Raw genomic sequence first — 19,051 nt, 5'->3', positions numbered from 1 at the left:
AAAAAATTAACGAGCACAGAAACGCTTTGTCTAGTTAGGTCTCCTTGTCTACAAAAGCCTCTGCTACAAGTACATTGAAAACTACTTGATTGGGACTGCTTTTTGGCTGCACGCACGCACACGCACACACACACACACACACACACACACACACACACACACACACACACACACACACACACACACACACACTTCACACAATCAACATCTAAACAAACAGTTATAGGTACGCTCTCTGACAGTAGGTATACAAACTAGCATTACAAAGGCAACAGACTTTGCAGGTCATTCAAAAAGTGTAAGTCAACAGAGATAAAAACATAGTGGCAAAATGCATAACATTTTGCTATGGCATTTTCTCTGAATTTATCTCCAGTGAGCTTTGTAACAGTTGCCATGCTATGATGCCATTCTGACGATGAAATGGTTGTTGTAGCATCAGCTAGCTGCTGAATCACAGAAGATAGTCAGCCACAATTCAAATGAGCTTTTTCATCTAACCAGGTGATCAGGATGAAAACGAAAATAATAACCAGTGTATACAAAAATGCACTCTAGGTTAAAGCAGCCCCTCAGTTTATACATCCATAAAATCTGCTCACAAGCTAGTGGATGAAACACAAAGTTTTAAGATTTAATCAATTTCAAATTTCATACAGAAAGCAAACATGTAGCAGTTGGTTCAAGAGACCTTACACTAGTTTTATGCTAGACTAGTTAATAGTAATAATAAGTATCCATGTACATGTCACAACATAATGTACATAACCATTTCAGACAAAAAGCCAGCTGCTTTGTGCACAACGTTGATTGGGTTAACTCAACTCAACTTGACTCAAGTCAATCCTTGCCCATAACCTAAATAGCGACTACAGTAAACAAATAGTGTACCAGGGGCGTACCGTGGCCATTGGAAGTGGGGGGGCTGAAATACCCGAACACTGACACGCCCCTTTGACAAAAATTGTATTGAGACGACATGGTGTCAGTGAAGTAGTGTTGATCACGGAAACCGATGTCTGCAGCCTAGTGTGAGACACGCATGCTCGGCCTCGAACATCCAGACTGTAAACAGACGCGCACGTTTACAAAAAGCTACGTAACGCTAGTTTTCACCTGACAAAATGGGAAACGCCCACAAAAACTGGGGGGGCTATAGCCCATTTAGCCCATGCCACGGTACGCGCCTGAGTGTACTCAGATCATTAAAATATACTATAACTACTGCTGTAAATCATTTAATGTATTGACAAACAAACAGAGACAGGCATACAGTACAGACAGATAAACAGACACAGACATTTCACTACCCATTACATTTACAACTACAGACCTAATTAATTAAATAAACAATTGAATTGCAAACTTCTATACAAATATACGTATCACAAGTAATTGAACCTGTTGTCAGTTTGTATATATATATGTACAGTATTTCTGCCTGTGTTTATTAAGAAAGTAGCAACTAAATAGTTTACCGTTCACATTCATCATTGCTCTCTACTTGTAGCTATAAAAATGCAGTTCTGTTAAATCAAAAAGCAGTCTGGCTGCCTGCCTACCTGCACTGCCTGCTTGTGTCACCAAGTACAAACTAAAATTCAACCAAATCATAAAATACAAAATATTGACATGCATGCATGCTACTGATATGCATAGCAATCAACATAATTTCTTATGCATATATAAGATGAAACATTGGCGGAAATTTATATTGGCGGTTTGCTAAGAAATTGATGGACAAAGCTTATTGGTAGATTTTATTTTGCGGTCCGACCATTGTTGTTTGATAACTGATATATGTCTTACCATAATTGGTCATGGAGAAGTTTATGATTGACAGTGTGTTTGTGGTTCACATTTCCCTAACTTACTGGTATCCAACTACTGCCTAGTGATGAAGAACTGCTGTACACGTGTCAGTGCAAAGAACGGCACCCGTGTGAACGTGACAGTCCAGCTTCATTCGTAGCCTCACGGCCTCATTCATAGGCACAACAAATGACAAGCAGGAATTACCTACCATCTTGTGGCCTCGTCCGCATGGCATACCATCACACCGCCATGTGATGCCTGATCCACGTAGGTGATGACGTCAACATATCCTGGTGGCCAAATTAATGGCAGATTTTATATTGGCGGTCGCTGAAAAATCCGCCAATCGGCCAAAATAAATTCCCCGCCAATATTTCATCTTATACAGTATGCGTGTAGTTAATTCATCAATCATAGAAACATCCCAAGTAGACTTCAACAAACGAATCTAACCATTCATGATTGTGTCATAACAAGACAGTTTCTGCAACCAATTCATCTGTAGTTTGTATCATAAAAATGATGTATACGAAACTGGAGCCGACTTTGAAACGAGTGTTGCAGTTTGCACAAAAAGTGAACAGGTCAACAATTTGTTTTCTGTAAAAGGGAAGGCGTAAAATGTCTAACGACTGTTTCTATTACACAATATGAATCTACAGTGTGTATATATATATATATATATATATATATATATATATATACATATATATATATATATACACAAGGATATTCGCAATGAAGACAGAGTTTGTGCAGCTGGTGGTCTCTCTTACCCTTGGTTGAGACCTTGGGGCTCTGGTCATTATTCAGCATCAAAACCCTGAAAGCTATTGCTTCTAAACCACAGCAGTCAGTGGCCTTAAATTCCACCAGGCTTTCCAAAATACAATGCAGCAACTTTCTATTCAATTGTGGAAACATAATTCGAGAATGATTCACAAGAGAATTCAGCTTGCAGTACAGGACGTTGATAGTTGGGATATACCTACTAGTGTAATATAAGACTTGTTGGTTTGGGGAAGTTTGGCGGGATTGTTTGAGTTTGAATATAAATGAATATATATATATATATATATATATATATATATATATATTCATTTGTATGTATGTGTATACAGCCATGGATAACCACACACCCACACGTGCATGCACGTCTAGGATATGATGATATGTCGGTTATTGTAGAGTTTTCATACACAGCATAACAAAATAACATGAATTCACACAATGTTTCAATCCAAGGTCCTTCTTCAGCTGGGTATATTAATTTTGAAAATATCTTTTGGAAATTTGTGCAAAGTATAAATCTCTAGAACTCTACAATAACAATTACACCATTACTGAAAACAGCAATCAGCCTGTACAACTGTGCATATGTGTGTATTTGTGTAGATTTGTTAATTATTAATCAATTAATTAATTAATTATATAAAGATACCAAAACGCTTTCAACGCACACGCAATCATCACATCGTAAGAGTATGGCCTCAGAAACCCATTACTCGTATCCAGTCCACTGGAAAGTCGATTCGTACCGTTTGCACGACTTGTAGTAGACAACGATCCCAAAATGGGGACCCCTTTGAAACAAGCGTTGCAGTTACTGATCGAAGAGCGCACGCACGTTCCACACTTCCGTTATTTAGAATACAACAAGAATATAAGGCTGTAACGCGTCTATCAAATATGAAGCAATCCGCATATGGGCTACATTGATATTAAACAATACAAATTTTAATTAAAGCGTGTTATAATTTAGTAGCGCGCGCTGCATTTTGGGATTGTTTATATTAACGCGCACCTACCGGCAGTTAGCCTCGGTATTCCAGACTGCTTTCTGCACGTGATGGGAGGGAAGGGTGGAGGAGAGAAGAAAGCAGGCTCAAAGTCAGAAACATCCGCTCCAATTAAAACCACCGCTCAAAAAAGCCGCCAATCAGCGCTGTAGACAACTGCTGACATCAATGAGTACTTTGTAAGCCATTGCAGCGGCTGTTGCGACGACTTTGTCTACTTTTGGTGTTGAAGCCTTGAAGACCCTTCAACTGCTTGCTAAGCGATTTTAGTGCGGGGTCGATACATCTTTGCCTTCTCCCTACCGAATTCGGTAGAGTCACCAGGGGCGTACGCAGGATTTCTCTAGAGGGGGTTCGTAACTAAGTTGCCGAAAAGTTAAGTGCTGTACTACTTTATAGATTTATATTATTTTTTACAGATAATTTCAATGTATCCAAAATCGGGAGTCTCGTTGTGTCTTCTGCTGTCCCCATATGTAATGGTGCTGTGTAGTTGCGCTCATGCGGCATTGCCTAATTCGAATTCCGCCATTACCTACCGCCTAGAGGGGGTTCGTCCGAACCCCCTCGAACCCCCTCTGCGTACGCCCCTGGTCACTCATTTTCTACGTTCTCCCGTTCGTTTGTAGTCGGCTGGTAGCAAACAGCTTCTGGCAATATCCCACGAGTCATCTGCTGTGCTTGTTACTGTTTCCTAACTAACGCTGGTAAGATGAACATCGCCTATTTCCGAAGTCAATTACAATAGAGCTGTGCTTTCTTCTCTCCTCCCACTCTCCCCTCCCATCACGTGCAGGAAACAGCCTCGTACCCAGGCCCTCTTGCGCGCCCGGATTAGATCAAGCTACCATACCATGCGTACTGTACCACGTGTCTAGGCTTACGCGCGTTAAGAAATTCCTGCTCAAAATGTACAGAAGCCGATAGGTGCGCGTTGATATAAACGCGCACCTATCGGCTTTCGTACAAATGGCAGACGGTGATCGCAACAAGAAAACGTATACTTTGGCCGAAGTGGCCGAGCAAAATAGTAGTGAATCTTTGTGGCTGGTTATGGACAAGAAAGTTTACGATGTTACAAAATTCTTGGAAGAGGTGCCTCTTTTTAGGGTATGCGCGATTGATTGGACATTAATTTTTTGTGTATTTAGCATCCCGGAGGAGAAGAAGTTCTTTTAGAACAAGCAGGTAGTATGCAACAAAATTGTGTAGATTACAAGACGGTACAATGTGTGTATGTTGTCGCCGTACTGATTGCTTGCGCACAATTGCATTGGAGTTGGTGTTGGTATAAGAAGTATTCAACTGTTTGCATATCTGTTGAAACTACGAAGTGGAAATATAGGGGTGTAGGATGTTTGTGCATGATCATTGAATCTGTCAATGTGGTGGAAATGATAGGTTGTGTTCTAACTAAATATTTATGCTGTGTTTGATATATGTAGGTCAGGATGAGGCGGGTCTTTAGTTATGACATGTCTAGTCTCGCGTAGCCAGACTCCTTTCCGCCGCGTCATACTCAGGCAAAAATGGAAAATATAAAACATGCAGGAAATCACATTGGAAATCTTTTATAAAAGAAAGATGTTTGTTGTCTGTCTGTCTGTCTGTCTCTGTCAAATCTGATTTTATTAAAACACATAATCTACTCACATCTCTAGCACTAAAAGTAAGAAGACTATTGAGTTGTCTGTCTGTTTGTCTGTCTCTCTGTCTGTCTGTCTGTCTGTTAAATAACATTTACGTATTTCAAATATAAAATGCTAGCAAGGTAACTGTGTAAAGTTCCACAACTATGAGAGTTTACTAGGACTACAGTTTAAAAAACAAACATCTAGCACTTAAAAGAGAACAATGCAGACTACCCAGAGCCAACTTAGTGGCTGAAAGACTGAGTAGAGCAGTCTATGGTACAGTCAATGTCATAGGTGAGAGCTGAGATTTTTCTCATTATGACCTTAGCGTTGCACTTTTGAAGTTGAATTGAAAATCTCTTTCTCCAGATGTCTAGAAACTCAGCAGCATTAGGTCGACCAAGTTCATCACATGACTTCTTGGCTAGCCTTTTCAGAAAGTTTTCCCCATCTCACCACATTGTCTATATAAATTTTCTACAACTAAGGGAATAAAACTGACTGTTGATCCACCTGGTAGATTTTCCTTAGCATATTTTGCCTTCTTCCTCTCTTCTTCTTTCTGCAGCAGCACCATTTGACTCAGATCTGATGACTTAGGAAATATCAGAGCTCCAAGGGTGTGCCAGAGCTCTCTTATCGAAGTCAACATCCGCAATGTCTGGTCTATCATTTGAATTCGAATAGTGATGGCGTGGCTCTCTTTGATGGTGCACATTAGTAGTAGTAGAGTGACGAGTTCTCAAATATACCATTTTAGAAAGTAGCTTTTTTGTATTGCAGATATCTAGAAAAACACCCCTCTCTCTCGCTTGGGATTGCGTGCAAACAATGATAGTCAAATATTTTGTGATCTCTAGTATCTTCCTCCCGTCTCAGGGCTGCACCTCCCTAGGCCCTGAGACGGGTTGAAGATATTGTGGAGAACATAAAAAAATTGGTCTTGCACCAGCAACACCATGATTATTATTATACAACTTTTTTTGATCCTTTTTTGGCTTTACATTATCTCTTGTGGGAGCAAGATTTTCATAGCATATATTATATAGTCGTTTTCTCTAATAGGGCGTCTTATTAGACCAAGGTTCTATACCTTATCCCTATATAGATCTTTGCATGTATACCCACCCGGTGGTGGACGTATCTCATCCAACCCAACAGGTGGTTCATACATATCATGCAGGGTCCCATGTGGATTATCCGAGGATTGGATTGTATGCACTGTCTTCCACAGTTTCTCTATCTTTTGTCTACTATCTCGTAGGAAATTTTATTTGCGTTCTATTGTTCTATAGTGCACTTTCATAGCTTTCCAAGGTACATATCGTACTATATGATCATCCTTGGTCAAACAGGTATCTAGGGTCTTCTGGAGCGATCCTGTGTTACCTACATATAGCACATCATTGGGTGCAGCGCCAAAGTCTATAGATCTGATCACAGGTGAGGGTGAGGAGGTCCCATCGTCGGTTCCCTTATCAGTATTCTCTAGTACAACTATACAACCCCAAGCCATAGCGGAGAGCCAACCATGGTTTGGATCTTTTTGGTAGGATTTATTGTAGTTCAGTGTAGGTCCTAGTTGTTTTAAGTTACAGAAACGATATACAACCTCTACATACAGACTGAAGCTAGCAATGGGAGATAGATCCAGTCCCATCCATATTTGGGGTAAATAGTACCTAGGTATACGACCATTTGGGTATCTTTGATATGGAGCCTTATACTCGAGTAATACAATATCTCTGGAGACCTTGGATGGAATTAAACCCTTGGGTAGACTCTTGGCCATACCATAGGTCAAACTATCTTCTCTTGTAGTGTGAATTTGCCTCCTATTTTTATCACATGTTGTAGATGATACGACACAGTATCTGTCTGGACTATAGCCTACATTTTCAGCTCGAATATATGTATATATATATATATATATATATATATATATATATATATATATATATATATATATATATATATATAATATTATTTCTCTCTCTCTCTCTAAATATATATATATATATATATATATATATATATATATATATGTATATATATATATATATATATATATATATATATATATATATATATATATATATATATATATGTGTGTATATATATATATATATATATATATATATATATATATATATATATATATATATCTGTCCACCCATGCAGGTGGTTCTACAATCTATCTCGACCAAGTGTTCAGATACGGGTCCGAATACTGTCCCCCACCAACAGGCAATGCCCACCGGGGGATCTCACCTAGACACCACTCTTATTTCCGAGCAATTGTTGAAAGGAACAATAGGGGTTCCAACCCAATAAAGCAGCTATTTTGGACCCTCCAACCGTATGACGTCGTAATCGATGCCATTCCCCAGTACATTGTCTGAGAGAGCCGTGGCGTTTGACGAATTCACGAATCCTGCTCTTCTTCATACAAAGATAGGATATATTAGACAGTCATATTTCTCTAATAGGGCGCCCTATTAGAGATATACATACATAATATATGGCTATTTTGTTGAAAACTCTTGCCGCTGCTCAAGCGGTGCGTTATCATGGTGCAACTCTCGCTGAATATCCTGTGTGTATTCAACAAATTCTAGGCGTGTATTGGTTGGGTTGTCGAATGCATCCCAATGGGAGAGACATTCTTGTAGCTGAGCGTATCCTTTCTCCTAATCAAGTTATCACCATGGCTGCCACTTGTGGCCATACTGTTATCGTATATCTAGCTCTACAACTAGACACAAATCATATCCAAGAGGCTGTGAATATGGCTTCCTATGGGGGTCACATCCACATTGTGCAAATGTGCCACGACTATGACAATGTCAATCTAGACAAAGCCATGGAGTGGGCTGCAGGTGGTCACGAGGAAGTCGTCCGTTTATATAGAGAATTGGGAGCGTCCAAGTTCGACTCGGCTATGTTATGGGCCGCAAGTAGTGGTCACGAAAACATTTTGCAACTGTTTCGCAATTGGGGGGAGGGTTACCGATTTCAAGCAACCCATGGTGTGGGCAGCAAACAATGATTGTGAAAATGCGATGCAACTATGTCGTGAGCGGGGGAGCCACCGACATTGACACATCTGTGGCATGGGCCGCGAGTGGTGGTTACGAATCCGCAGTTCGTCTGTGTTACAATTGACTTGCCCAAGAAATCAACCCGGCTATTGCATATGCCGCAGAAGAAGGCCTTGAATCTGTCTTGCGACTATGTCGTGATTTGGGGGCTACCAACATCGAACAGACTATGCTGTGTGCTGCAAGCAATGGTCACGAATCTATAGTGCGTTGTGCTATGATTGGGGTGCTGAAAACCTCGATACTGTCATGGCGGACGCCACCAGGTACGGTCACATTAGGATCGTGATTCTGTGCCATCGAATGGGCCGCGCTATGTGCTGAAGGGGGGGGGGGGCACGAAGAAATTGTGCAAAGGTGTTACATCTGGGCCAATATTGACTCAGATTGACCTTGCAAATGTGTGCCAATTTGGGGTCAATTTTGGGGTGCAAATGTGCCAGTTTGGGGGTAATTTTGGGGTGAAAATGTACCAGTTTGGGGTCAATTTTGAGGTCCAATTTGGGTTGCAAATGTGTGGCCAATTTTAGGGTGCACGCTTATGTCGTCACTGGTTCTCTATATAAGAACAGACCTACCAGCATCACTACTGCCCCTATATAGTGGATAATTTTTATTTGTTTTGGAGTTGGTGGCAGTGGCTTACACCAAGGCTCATCATATGGTTCCACGGTCTCCTCTGCATCCATGTCCTCGGAGAGAGGTATCAGAACACACAATGCCGAGTCGAGCGCCTTGTGACTGATATACCGTAAGTCATGTAGTTGTAAGAGATGGCTGAGCTTTTAGATTGGTGGGTTCAAGACATCAAGGCCTGTTGAGAGCCACCGCACTGAGGTGCCCTTCCTCGTACAAACGCAACAGATGTTTGACATTCTCCATATACAAAAAGGTTACATAAAAATGTTGCGCCCTATTAGAGAAACGAATTCTATATGATTTAAGATGTTGTGCACTTGCAAAGCAGACGATTGGTACGGCATTGGCACCTACCGCAAACCCCGGGAGGTTATTCAGTGTCCCAACTGTGGGACTACCATCCACCACAACGAGCAGTGTTGGTGCTGCGCTTTCCAGCCTCCTCCAAAGTTAAAATGGGTCGATCTCATTCCTAAAAAGGTGTATGTGGTGGTAAATTTAAAAATATGTGCGAGGGTGAACGTGTATGCAAGAGCTGTGGTCTCCTCCACCAAGTAGAACAACCGCAAGCTCACTATGTCCCAAAATCCACATACAACATGAAATACCACATCAGGAAACAACTGCAACGATTCGGTCTCATTGAGGATCAGAAGAGGCTGGTCGTGATGAGAACTCGACAGGTAGAGAGAATATGGTATAGTCTCCACCAAAGAAAACTCATTAAATTGGATTTCATCCTATCCAAGATATTCACATGTATGGGTATTCCAGAGCAAGCTCAACATTGTGCGTCCATCAAAGAGAAAACTCGATTTGAATACGAGCAATTATGGGAGACCATTGTAGATCTCACTCAAGGGTGGTGAGGTTGTCCACCCAACTGTTGAATGTGTTGGGATATCCTTTCCATTTGACGAACGCTCGTTGACCCTTTCTCCGTATCACCTTCTCGATACGAAACACATCCTGGGTCGTCTGTAGCTCTGGCTCATAGAAGGATCCGTCGTCGGGCTCACCATTCAAATCTTTGACCTTATAGGTCACTGGGTTGGTGTTCTGAATGTCGATGATCTCAAAAACTTCTTTGGTCCAGTTTGGTGTGTATACCTTTTCAAATGTGGTCTTTTTCTTGTATATTCGAACACGATCACCAACTTTGATCGTTGTTAAAAACAATGGGTTTGTGGGGTTCGACTGTGTCACCATACAGATGATTCCAAACGATTGATTCGTTTCGTTTGTCGCTGGCTTTAGTGGGGCTCATTCATATATACCTGTGATACGAGGTACTGTATTTTTCAACAATTTACCCAAAACGTCCGTACCTATAGGTGTTGTTGGCCAACATGTATTTCCACATTCTCGTTTTTAGGGTTTGATTAAATCTTTCCAACACCACCGCTTTGCCCTCATTGTATGTGGAATATCTCTCGATGCCGTTGTCTTCTAGCCAGTGATCCATGGTCCTATTGTAAAATTCACCACCTCGATCCACCCACACCCTACTGGGTTTCCTTTTTGGTATCGTGTCGAAAGCACGAACTATATTTTTACCCGTCTTGTCTATCAACAGAATAGACCACGCGTACTTGCTGAACACATCGAAGATGTTGAGAAGATACTTGATTCCGTCGTTATATTTCGAGAAAGACTGCATGTCAACGAGATCCACGGATCACGTGTCGTCCACACCTCCCACCCTGACACAGGCTTATGGAGTTCTTCGGCTAGTTGATCCATCCATGATACTTTTTACCCCTACCCACCCGTGCCTGGTAGACACAACCCTTTTCCGGCTCCACTACCAAATATCTCTTTGAGTAGCGGTCTGATAAGCGGTATACTAGTTATAATTCTACCCAATCCAGCACACTCGATTTTTCCTCGACATAAATCTGGTTTTTGTGGTTCCAGACACTGGGCACGTCGATCTCATCACTATCCTATTGTTTGTTGTCCCCACATGAGTTGGATTCACTTCCAGAGTCTTTCTGTTACACCTCACACAGTACGACACCATGGTTCTATATATACGCCTACATTAAAAAAGTGTTTACATAAAACCACCCAGGTGCATGACCATTTCGTCCATTCCATTTTCAATTCAGAGCAACAATTGAATATTGAATTGGAAATTGAAAATAGCCTAGAAGTTGCTTGCAATTTCAGTATTCAATTCTATTGAAAATTAATAATTGACCGATTGATAGACTATAATTATTTGCAGATTAAAATGAATATTGAAAACATACTTAATTATTGACCAATTTTCATTTGTAATGCAATGGAATATTGAAATTGCAAGCATGTTAGTTCAATTTTCAATGTTAAATTTAATATTTAATTTGGTTTAAAAATTGAATGTCAAATTTTGAATTTGCGTGTCTAATTCTTCCACTCCATTTTTAATTTTTGAGACAAATTGAAAATTGAATTGAAAATTATAAATTGCCTGGCATTGCGTGTCATTTCAATATTCATTTACTTGCAAATAGATTCAATCTTTCCATCCGTCCAATTTTCGTAAATTATGAGTATTAAAATATAGCCTCTGGATGCAACTTTCTTTCTCCATACTAAATTTAAATAGAAAGTTACCTGCAGTTTCTAAAAAAATTTTGCCGTGAGCCATATCTCATAAATGGCATAATGACACCATGCGGACGGTCACCGGTGACTTCACTATTCAATTCTATTGAAAGACGAAATCTACATCTCCGTGAACTTATTGTGGAGATTGGGAGGGACACGGATGTCGACCTCTGCATACCCAAACCACTTGTTGGCGGTTTAACCATTGGTTTGACCAGTGGTTTGGACAAGGTTCTGGACGAGGGTTTGCTCATTGGCTTGGGGATTGTCGTAGTGCCGAACTACTCCTCGTCCGCAGGGCATGTGCTTGGCCATTGTCGAAAGGTATAGACTGTTGGCGTCATAGCCCACAACCTTTTGGCAGAGGCGTGTATTGTCGTATTGGTGTGATCGAATGCGCGTGACTCCAGCTTCGTGATACCTTGTGAAGACGAGACTTGGCCCACTTACGACTGCACCTTTCAGCATGTCGTAGGCCTCCTTTTTGGGAGCTACGAGGTTGGGTTCTTTGTGATGTTGGTGGGTGCCTCAAAGTAGGAACTGGAGCGATACACCAGGGAGTGAGACTGCGTTTTTTAGAATGTCGACTCCATACTCATGATAGAAGTTTTTCATCTTGGTGAGTGCTTGTAGGAATGGTTCAACGTCAAGGTCATTATAGTACCGCAGCCAATCGGCAAAGGCGGTCATGCCTCGCTCTCAGAATGTGCGTTGTATGATTGCCACTCTTTGAGGGAGAGTGGGTATTTAACTTGGATACCAAGCGGGGTAGTCAGGTAGACCAGGGTGTTGTAGTTTGTCGGGATTGTTGAACCACTCGTAGGGAAACCAGCTCTTTTGCAATTTACATCCATAGGCTTTGACCCATTTATTGTAGCTGGTGCCTGGTCCCAGATAGTTCATGACATCCAGGAATCGAAAGTGGGGTGTTAGTAGGAACATGGTCTGGTTGGCCTTCTTGGCTACCTTGATATTCTTGGCAGTGTTGGTGATCTTGTTTACAAAATGCTCTTTGATGAGGTTCAAGTTGTACTTACCCGAATTGAATCCCAGCACGGGCACTTGGTCACACCACTCTTGGATCCGGTTCTTTTGCTTTGTGGGGGAAAACTCGAGATCATCCGGAAGATGTAGTTGACGAACAACTTCTCGTATCAGATCTCCTGGTCTGCGCAGCTTGTCGACAAAGTCTGTAACGAGTTGCTTGGGATCGGCGTTGCATAGGTGTGTGGAGGAGTTTAGTGTGTCACCGAGGGAGACTGAGATGGGGTGTGCTCGGCCTTGAAGGTGAGGGAGGTTGTGGGGGAGAGGGCCTTTCTCTTGTCGAGATAGGCTTCGAAGTCGTACACAATGATGTGTGGATAGGCTTTCATTTTTGGGTTCTGGGGCAGTGGCTTGCCTATATGAGTCGCACTCCCACATGACCACGAGATCGAATCCGGCGTCTCGGATAGTTTGATCTCGCTCAAGGGTTGCTTCGTACAGGCTGTTTGTGTCAAAAGCGAAGCTGTCGTTGTTTTCCGTACCGTACTTCTTCTGCGACGACGCGCTTTCCAGCCGACAGAACCCGCCTCCACTTGCGTGCGAATATCTCCATAACAGCGTTTTGGATCTGCACCAAATTTAAACTGCCCAGTTTTCAACATCGGACAGTACACGCTGTGCGTGTTGTTTATTGCAGGCGATGTGGGAAAACGGCTGATATCTGGGTCTTGAAACAATACACCCACAGTCGTTTGCTCATCTACGCCCGTCGAAGAGCTGCCACGTTCGATACACTTGTTCCCCAAAATGCCAGCAATGTCTTTGAAGTGATGACGTTCAGTGGGACTGTCGAAATGGCGAGAGTCAGCACAAGTCGCGACTGACTTGGTTATATACAGGGAACGGGTGAATACGTAACTGCTCGTGACTTCCAGTTCATGCTGCTCGGATATATTTCTGAACGGGATTTGTGTCGAATAGATGCCAGGTTCAATACACCTGTTCCTTGCAACAGCAGCAACGTCTTAGAAGTAACGTGACATCCAAGCCGAAATGGCTTTAACCAATCAATAATCCAATCAACGGGATTTTTGGAAACGGGACACTCCGTTACATTTTCTTTGTGTTCAGGGGGATACTAGCTATATAACAATCAATAGTCTCAGAACGGGATACCAGTGACTGGGATCTAACTCTGAATGAAATTCTTCATGAGAATTCTGTCTGGCTGATAATCTTTCAGAGATACACTTCATGATAAATTAGAACGGGATACTCATGCAACAACTTATAAGTTTACATACATTGGGATACTCGATTCTTGTTAATTTCTCAGAATGGGATATAATTAAACGGGATATAACTCTGAATGAGAATTCCATCTGGCTGCAAATTTTTCAGAACAGAGTACAAATGCATGTGATCTCATGCAACAACATAAATTTGCATACAACATTAGACCAATTAACTTTACTAACCATTAGTAATATTAATAGCTAATCTGCCCTTGCGAAGAACGGGATGGTGGGCTAGTCTACAATAAGACTTAAGCCGTTAGATATTTGTTAGTAAATTACTTGAAGCAGTGGGCATCTTGTTTCAAATTGTATATGTGTTGTAGGTGATTGTGTAGCTATCTTATTGCTATTGTCTCACAGGTAAGGAAGCAACAGATGCATTTGAGGATGTCGGTCATTCAACAGATGCTCGTGATATGCGGGACTCTTATTACATAGGCGATATTGTAGAGGTAGATATGATTTTCGTTGTCGGTGAAACGGTTGTGTCTGTCTGTTGTATGTTTGTCCACACATCCGTTGCATTGTCTTGCAATTGACAGAGTGAGGAAGATGAAGGTCAACCGGATATCCCCAAGAAGGTGTGTTATTTCACTAGCGCTGATTTTCTTCATACTGTCTTGACATTCAGAATATTTTTCAGCCTCCCGTTGAAACTAATCAGAAACAAGAATCTCAAGACAGTGGCAGGTGCAGCAAGCACATTAGGCAATCAGTAGATCTCTAACCCTATCCTGGTTGTTCTAGCTTTGGTATATTGGCATTCTTGGGAGTTATCGTTCTCATTGCAGCAGTTGGGTATTACTACTATAGTAGGTAATTGCTCTCATTGTCAGTAGCAGCTGACTGATCATAGTATGTAGTTGTACTAGCTACAGCAATAATAGTATTACACTTCAGTTGGCTTAATTAACTATTGCAGCAATGATCACTACAACTTTAGTGAGACATGCTCATGACTCTTATTGCCCTGAAGAGTGCTTCCCATTGCAGACTCAGTAGCCAGAAACACGGAAGGGTTTTAGCCATGCACCTTCTAGTTCGTCGCTCCTGCTACTGTATATTAGGTACTGTATTCAGTCCTTAATTGTCTTACTGCTTGTTATCTTACATGCCAGTAGACATCTACTCTATACATCAGACAGCAGCTATAAATTCAATAATAACACAACTCAGTTAAATAATAACAACTCCAGTACAAAAACACAACTGCTTTATTTCACTGAATTAAATAAGTGCACTAAAGTCAATCGAATGCTCTACTATGGAACGTAGTTCTGTTGCCTTTACTGCCTCAGAGTTAAAGTGCACGTGCCAAGAAGTCGTCACCATCTCTCTCAGCATTCAATTCATTGTCTTCTTGATCACCTAACTGGTTGTTGCATGCTTCACACCACTGGCTTCCAGGTGGGTTGACTAACGTACAATGAGTACATGTTAGCGCCTCTCCTTGAGTACTGCTCCTACTGTGGTTGCATGCGTCACAAAATTCAAAGTTGGGATCATTAAAGTAGGTGCAACGATCACAACGCCAAAGCCGTGGCCGAGAACGTGGAGGGGGTGCAAGTGTTGAACGAATTGGAGAATGAGAGAGAGGGCGGGCATCTCTTCTAACTGGTCGATTATGAGGCAATCGGCGAACTGGAGTTGATCCGGCAATTGGAACAGGAGTGGCTGATGAGGGAGGACTGTCCGTTCCTTCTTCATCCTCATGAACAGGTTGTTGTACTGCAGCATTACAGAATGGCGCATGACGAGGTGGTCGTCGGGATTTACATTTTACACGCCGCACTGCAGTGAAACTGTGTTCGACTGATCCATGAGCACAGGGTATTCCATTGTAACGTTTGCAGTTGTCACAGAACAAGCGTGAACAATTGCAGCATCGTGACTTGGCTGGACGAGGACAATGGCCACATACTGAATTCAGAGGGATAGGTAGATACCGTGGCTCATGGCTGACTGCAGCAGCAGCATTTTGTTGAGACTGGCTACTAGCACTGCGATCAAACATGAAGTACTGATTGAAGGCAACTCCACGTCGGCTTGTCCAAGGACGTGGGATCCCTTTCCCACGACCCTGTTGCATGCGGACAAACCGCCGATGCCTTTCGGTTACATTGGCAGCTGCCGTCAAAGCAGTCAGTGAGCAGTGAGCCACCACGTGAGTGTCAGAATCGGACCCACTGCTTTCAGGTGCCAGTTCAAAATCACTACTGCTTGCAGCTCCAGCATTTGTACTCAAACTGCCCAGAAATTGATTGACCTGGTTCTCCATAAGTTCAGCCTCATCCTGATCACTAGAGGACGTAGCACCACACTGTAACTGTGATCTCGACTCAGACGAGTGAGATGATTGACTTCTATGAGCAGAAGATCCTGAAACAAGTTGTGGAACCTCTTGACTTAAAGGCCGGTGATTCTGACGTGATAAAGGCCTGTGGAATTGCTGATTAGCACAGCAAGTGTGTGATGTGGACCTGGACAAGCGATGATACATGCTTTGGTCTTGTGAACTGGTCTGTCGAAGTGCTACTGGTTCTTGTTCAAAGTCGATCAAATCCAGATGGTCTCTCATGTGTTGCAGATCATATTCTCCGCCATCTTGATGATCATCTTCCTGCTCTTCTCTAAGTCGGTCTTCATCATCTTCATTTTGACTTTCTCCAAATAGCAAAGAGATCGGATCAGGGAAAAGTTCAAAAGAACCATGTGATCCTGATCCCCACACTGAATGCTGCAAGTAAGATGGACCAGCTTCCTGCAGCTCACTGCTGGGAAGTTGTATTAATGGCTGCTGATGGCTTCTCACTACGTCAGACAGATCACAATCATTCCTTATAGTAGCAGCACAAGCCAACATATGACTCAGTTGCTCTTCAAAGGATGGCCTAGACGCTGCAGTTTCATAATCACACTCTTCTTCTTGTTCTGCACCAAGTTCTTCAAGGTCTACAGTTTCAGACATTCGCACCTCTTCTTCAAACTCAGGAGTATCAGACTCTCCACTCTGCTGAGCTTCGGCCATTAGTTGTCTCCATCCCTCCACATCTCTTTCTACAGTCAACCTTAACCCTCTTGCACCTCCCCAGCCTAGATTCACATTTTGGGAACGAAATACCCAATCCTCTAAAGATGGTTCAAAAACTTGATTATCACTAGATACAGCTCGTTCCGTGTCACCATCAGACACAGTGCTGCCTTGCTCTGATGTCTCACTCTCTTCATGACTGTGTGTTACTGAATGATCAGCTGCAACAGTACCATGATCGCTTCCCTCCACACTATGATTATCAGCTTCAGCTAGTTGTTCATCTGCAGCTGTTGAGCTGGTGGCATCCGCTGTCACAGTAGTAAGAGATTCTTGTATAGCAGTAGCTGTTACTGCAGATTCCCATGCCAAGGACTGATTGTCTCCTTCACTTCCATCAGCCCTAGTTTGTGCTCCAAATGCAACCTGCTCTTCACACAAACATCGAACATCTGCACTCTCAGTGTTATTCTCAGCAGCGGCGGCGGTGGCGGCTGTAACAGGCATTTGCTGATTTGTTTCAATAGTAGCTACCACAGAAAACTCAATTACAAAACTTAACAAATTGCATTACAAATAGGTTGAGATGACAATCCTAGATCGTTTCATGGTTATCTAGGCAAATTGCATCCACATACAAGAACTGAAGTACCTAGACTCTATCCCTTTAATTAAGCCAGATAGAGAAGTGATAATGAGGTGACAGTGGTGACAAGTAACCCACAAAAGGAAAAGCATCCCATGCCACTGGAGCAACATACTGTCTACAATCATAGTATTGCCAGCACACACAAAGGTAACACCATCAACAGATCACTACACAGAAGACCTCTGATCTGTTGTTTATAGAGACTGGAGTATGTACAGATGCTGTTGTGATACACGAATAAAACAACACTGAAAGGAAATAGAGATTCACCTGCTCTAATAAGACCATGCTCGCTCAGATGATTGACCATCTCCCTTGGAAGATGACACACAAGGTCACTCATAGTTACTGGCTCCACATTACAAGACAGATCCAACACAGCCTTCACATTCCGATCAAGATCAGCCCATGTCTCAAACAGAGTACAGTCATGACAATTCAAAGCCGATTGGCACCCCTGAATAGCATTCTGGCAGCGTGTCAAAATGTGTGTGATGGCACTAGACAAAGACCAACAATTACTCTCTCCCTACACACACACACAAACAGAATGTAGAAACGAACGCTTTCTGTCGAACCAGTTGCTTGACCTTCTGAGCAGACACAACCTTAGTTCTCGTTATAAGAGCTTGCCTTCTCTGCAAAAACGCAGCCATCAATTCCTCAAAATGCTCCCTCACAGTGTGCACCGTCTCGATCTCTTTCGCCCTAACCGCCACGGCGGTGCCCTCAATCCTTCTAAACGCTCGTTGCAGCTCGTCATGCCTGCTACGCAACGTACGCAGGTGATCCTCAATCGCGTGGTGCTGCTCCACAACAGCCTCGGCCGCTAGAACGCAGTCGTGCCCTTTGTGCTCGCCATACACTTGGCAATATATGCATATCAGTCGTTTATCATCCCGACAGTAGACTTTCTTCACTTCATCATGCTCGAGACATTTCGTGCCGTTCTCGACAGCCGTTGGTGCCGTACCTTGCGCTGCTGCGCCGCGCTCCGTACACGTGCCCGAGATGTTGGCCAGAAGGTCGAGAAGTACGAAGTTCTTGGGCAGAGATTCGACGCCGCTGGAGAGAGGATGTCCTGATGAGAATAGAGTGTGGCGATGCAGACCGGTGGGAGTCGGACGCTTACATGTTGGACACGTGACCGAATTGAACCGCTCGAGACGACACAAGCACTCTGGAAACAGAAATACACAAACCGTACAAACAAACCGGCCGATTGGTTCACTTCATTGATTCGAATGTGAGCGATGCGTGAATGTCTAGAGCTTATTACCCGTGCAGTAAGTGTGACCGCAGTTCAGTATGCGAGGAACTCGTTCTGGGCACTCGTCAGTGAACGGCTGATAGCAAACGGAGCACAAACGGCCAACACCAGACGCCATAGCATGAGACACATCCGGGTAGGCGAATAGATCGCGTGACACGTCGATAACGTCACGTGAAATGTCGGTTAATTAATTAAATAACTTTCTCAATCCTGCTTTTAAGCTCGCTGCTTGT

At 42.7% G+C, this 19,051-nt stretch overlaps 2 protein-coding genes and 1 long non-coding RNA gene across 4 annotated transcripts; 1 reads left to right on the top strand and 2 right to left on the bottom strand.

Moving 5' to 3' along the window:
- Positions 1 to 686: 686 nt before the first annotated feature.
- On the bottom strand, positions 687 to 3,495 carry LOC134179167 (uncharacterized). Its single transcript, XR_009969805.1, has 3 exons — positions 3,354 to 3,495; positions 2,269 to 2,415; positions 687 to 858 (listed from the first exon to the last, which is right to left on the bottom strand). It is a non-coding gene; the product is annotated as an uncharacterized LOC134179167 (long non-coding RNA).
- A 1,068-nt stretch (positions 3,496 to 4,563) lies between these two features.
- On the top strand, positions 4,564 to 14,778 carry LOC134178327 (cytochrome b5-like). The gene is made up of 6 exons (XM_062645190.1): positions 4,564 to 4,709; positions 4,766 to 4,802; positions 14,226 to 14,317; positions 14,408 to 14,446; positions 14,509 to 14,555; positions 14,613 to 14,778. The coding sequence occupies exons 1-6, from the start codon at positions 4,584 to 4,586 to the stop codon at positions 14,683 to 14,685; spliced, it is 414 nt and encodes a 137-aa protein (XP_062501174.1). The 5' UTR covers positions 4,564 to 4,583; the 3' UTR covers positions 14,686 to 14,778.
- A 162-nt stretch (positions 14,779 to 14,940) lies between these two features.
- LOC134178065 (uncharacterized) lies at positions 14,941 to 18,936 on the bottom strand. Of its 2 annotated transcripts, none has more exons than XM_062644849.1 (4): positions 18,825 to 18,936; positions 18,110 to 18,725; positions 17,816 to 18,045; positions 14,941 to 17,426 (listed from the first exon to the last, which is right to left on the bottom strand). In XM_062644849.1, the coding sequence occupies exons 1-4, from the start codon at positions 18,931 to 18,933 to the stop codon at positions 15,166 to 15,168; spliced, it is 3,216 nt and encodes a 1,071-aa protein (XP_062500833.1). In that variant the 5' UTR covers positions 18,934 to 18,936; the 3' UTR covers positions 14,941 to 15,165. The 2 variants fall into 2 exon arrangements, with proteins under 2 accessions (XP_062500833.1, XP_062500832.1); XM_062644848.1 differs by having other exon boundaries at positions 17,816 to 18,074; positions 18,136 to 18,725.
- Between the last annotated feature and the right edge of the window lie 115 nt (positions 18,937 to 19,051).

The sequence above is a fragment of the Corticium candelabrum genome, chromosome 4 (genome assembly GCF_963422355.1).
Source record: "Corticium candelabrum chromosome 4, ooCorCand1.1, whole genome shotgun sequence".
Taxonomy (NCBI): Eukaryota; Metazoa; Porifera; class Homoscleromorpha; order Homosclerophorida; family Plakinidae; genus Corticium; species Corticium candelabrum.
Note: the sequence above shows the minus strand (reverse complement) of the source record. Positions and strands in the feature narration are given on the sequence as shown.

What these genes read in the sequence shown, in the direction of transcription:
- LOC134178327 (XM_062645190.1), top strand. Translation starts at nt 4,584, where the DNA reads ATGGCAGACGGTGATCGCAACAAGAAAACGTATACTTTGGCCGAAGTG. An exon ending in ACATAGGCGATATTGTAGAG is followed by an intron (nt 14,318 to 14,407) that starts GTAGATATGATT and finishes TGCAATTGACAG; the next exon opens with AGTGAGGAAGATGAAGGTCA. An exon ending in AACCGGATATCCCCAAGAAG is followed by an intron (nt 14,447 to 14,508) that starts GTGTGTTATTTC and finishes AATATTTTTCAG; the next exon opens with CCTCCCGTTGAAACTAATCA.
- LOC134178065 (XM_062644848.1), bottom strand. Translation starts at nt 18,933, where the DNA reads ATGGCGTCTGGTGTTGGCCGTTTGTGCTCCGTTTGCTATCAGCCGTTC. An exon ending in CGGTCACACTTACTGCACGG is followed by an intron (nt 18,726 to 18,824) that starts GTAATAAGCTCT and finishes TTCTGTTTCCAG; the next exon opens with AGTGCTTGTGTCGTCTCGAG. An exon ending in AGGTTGTGTCTGCTCAGAAG is followed by an intron (nt 18,075 to 18,135) that starts GTCAAGCAACTG and finishes GTGTGTGTGTAG; the next exon opens with GGAGAGAGTAATTGTTGGTC.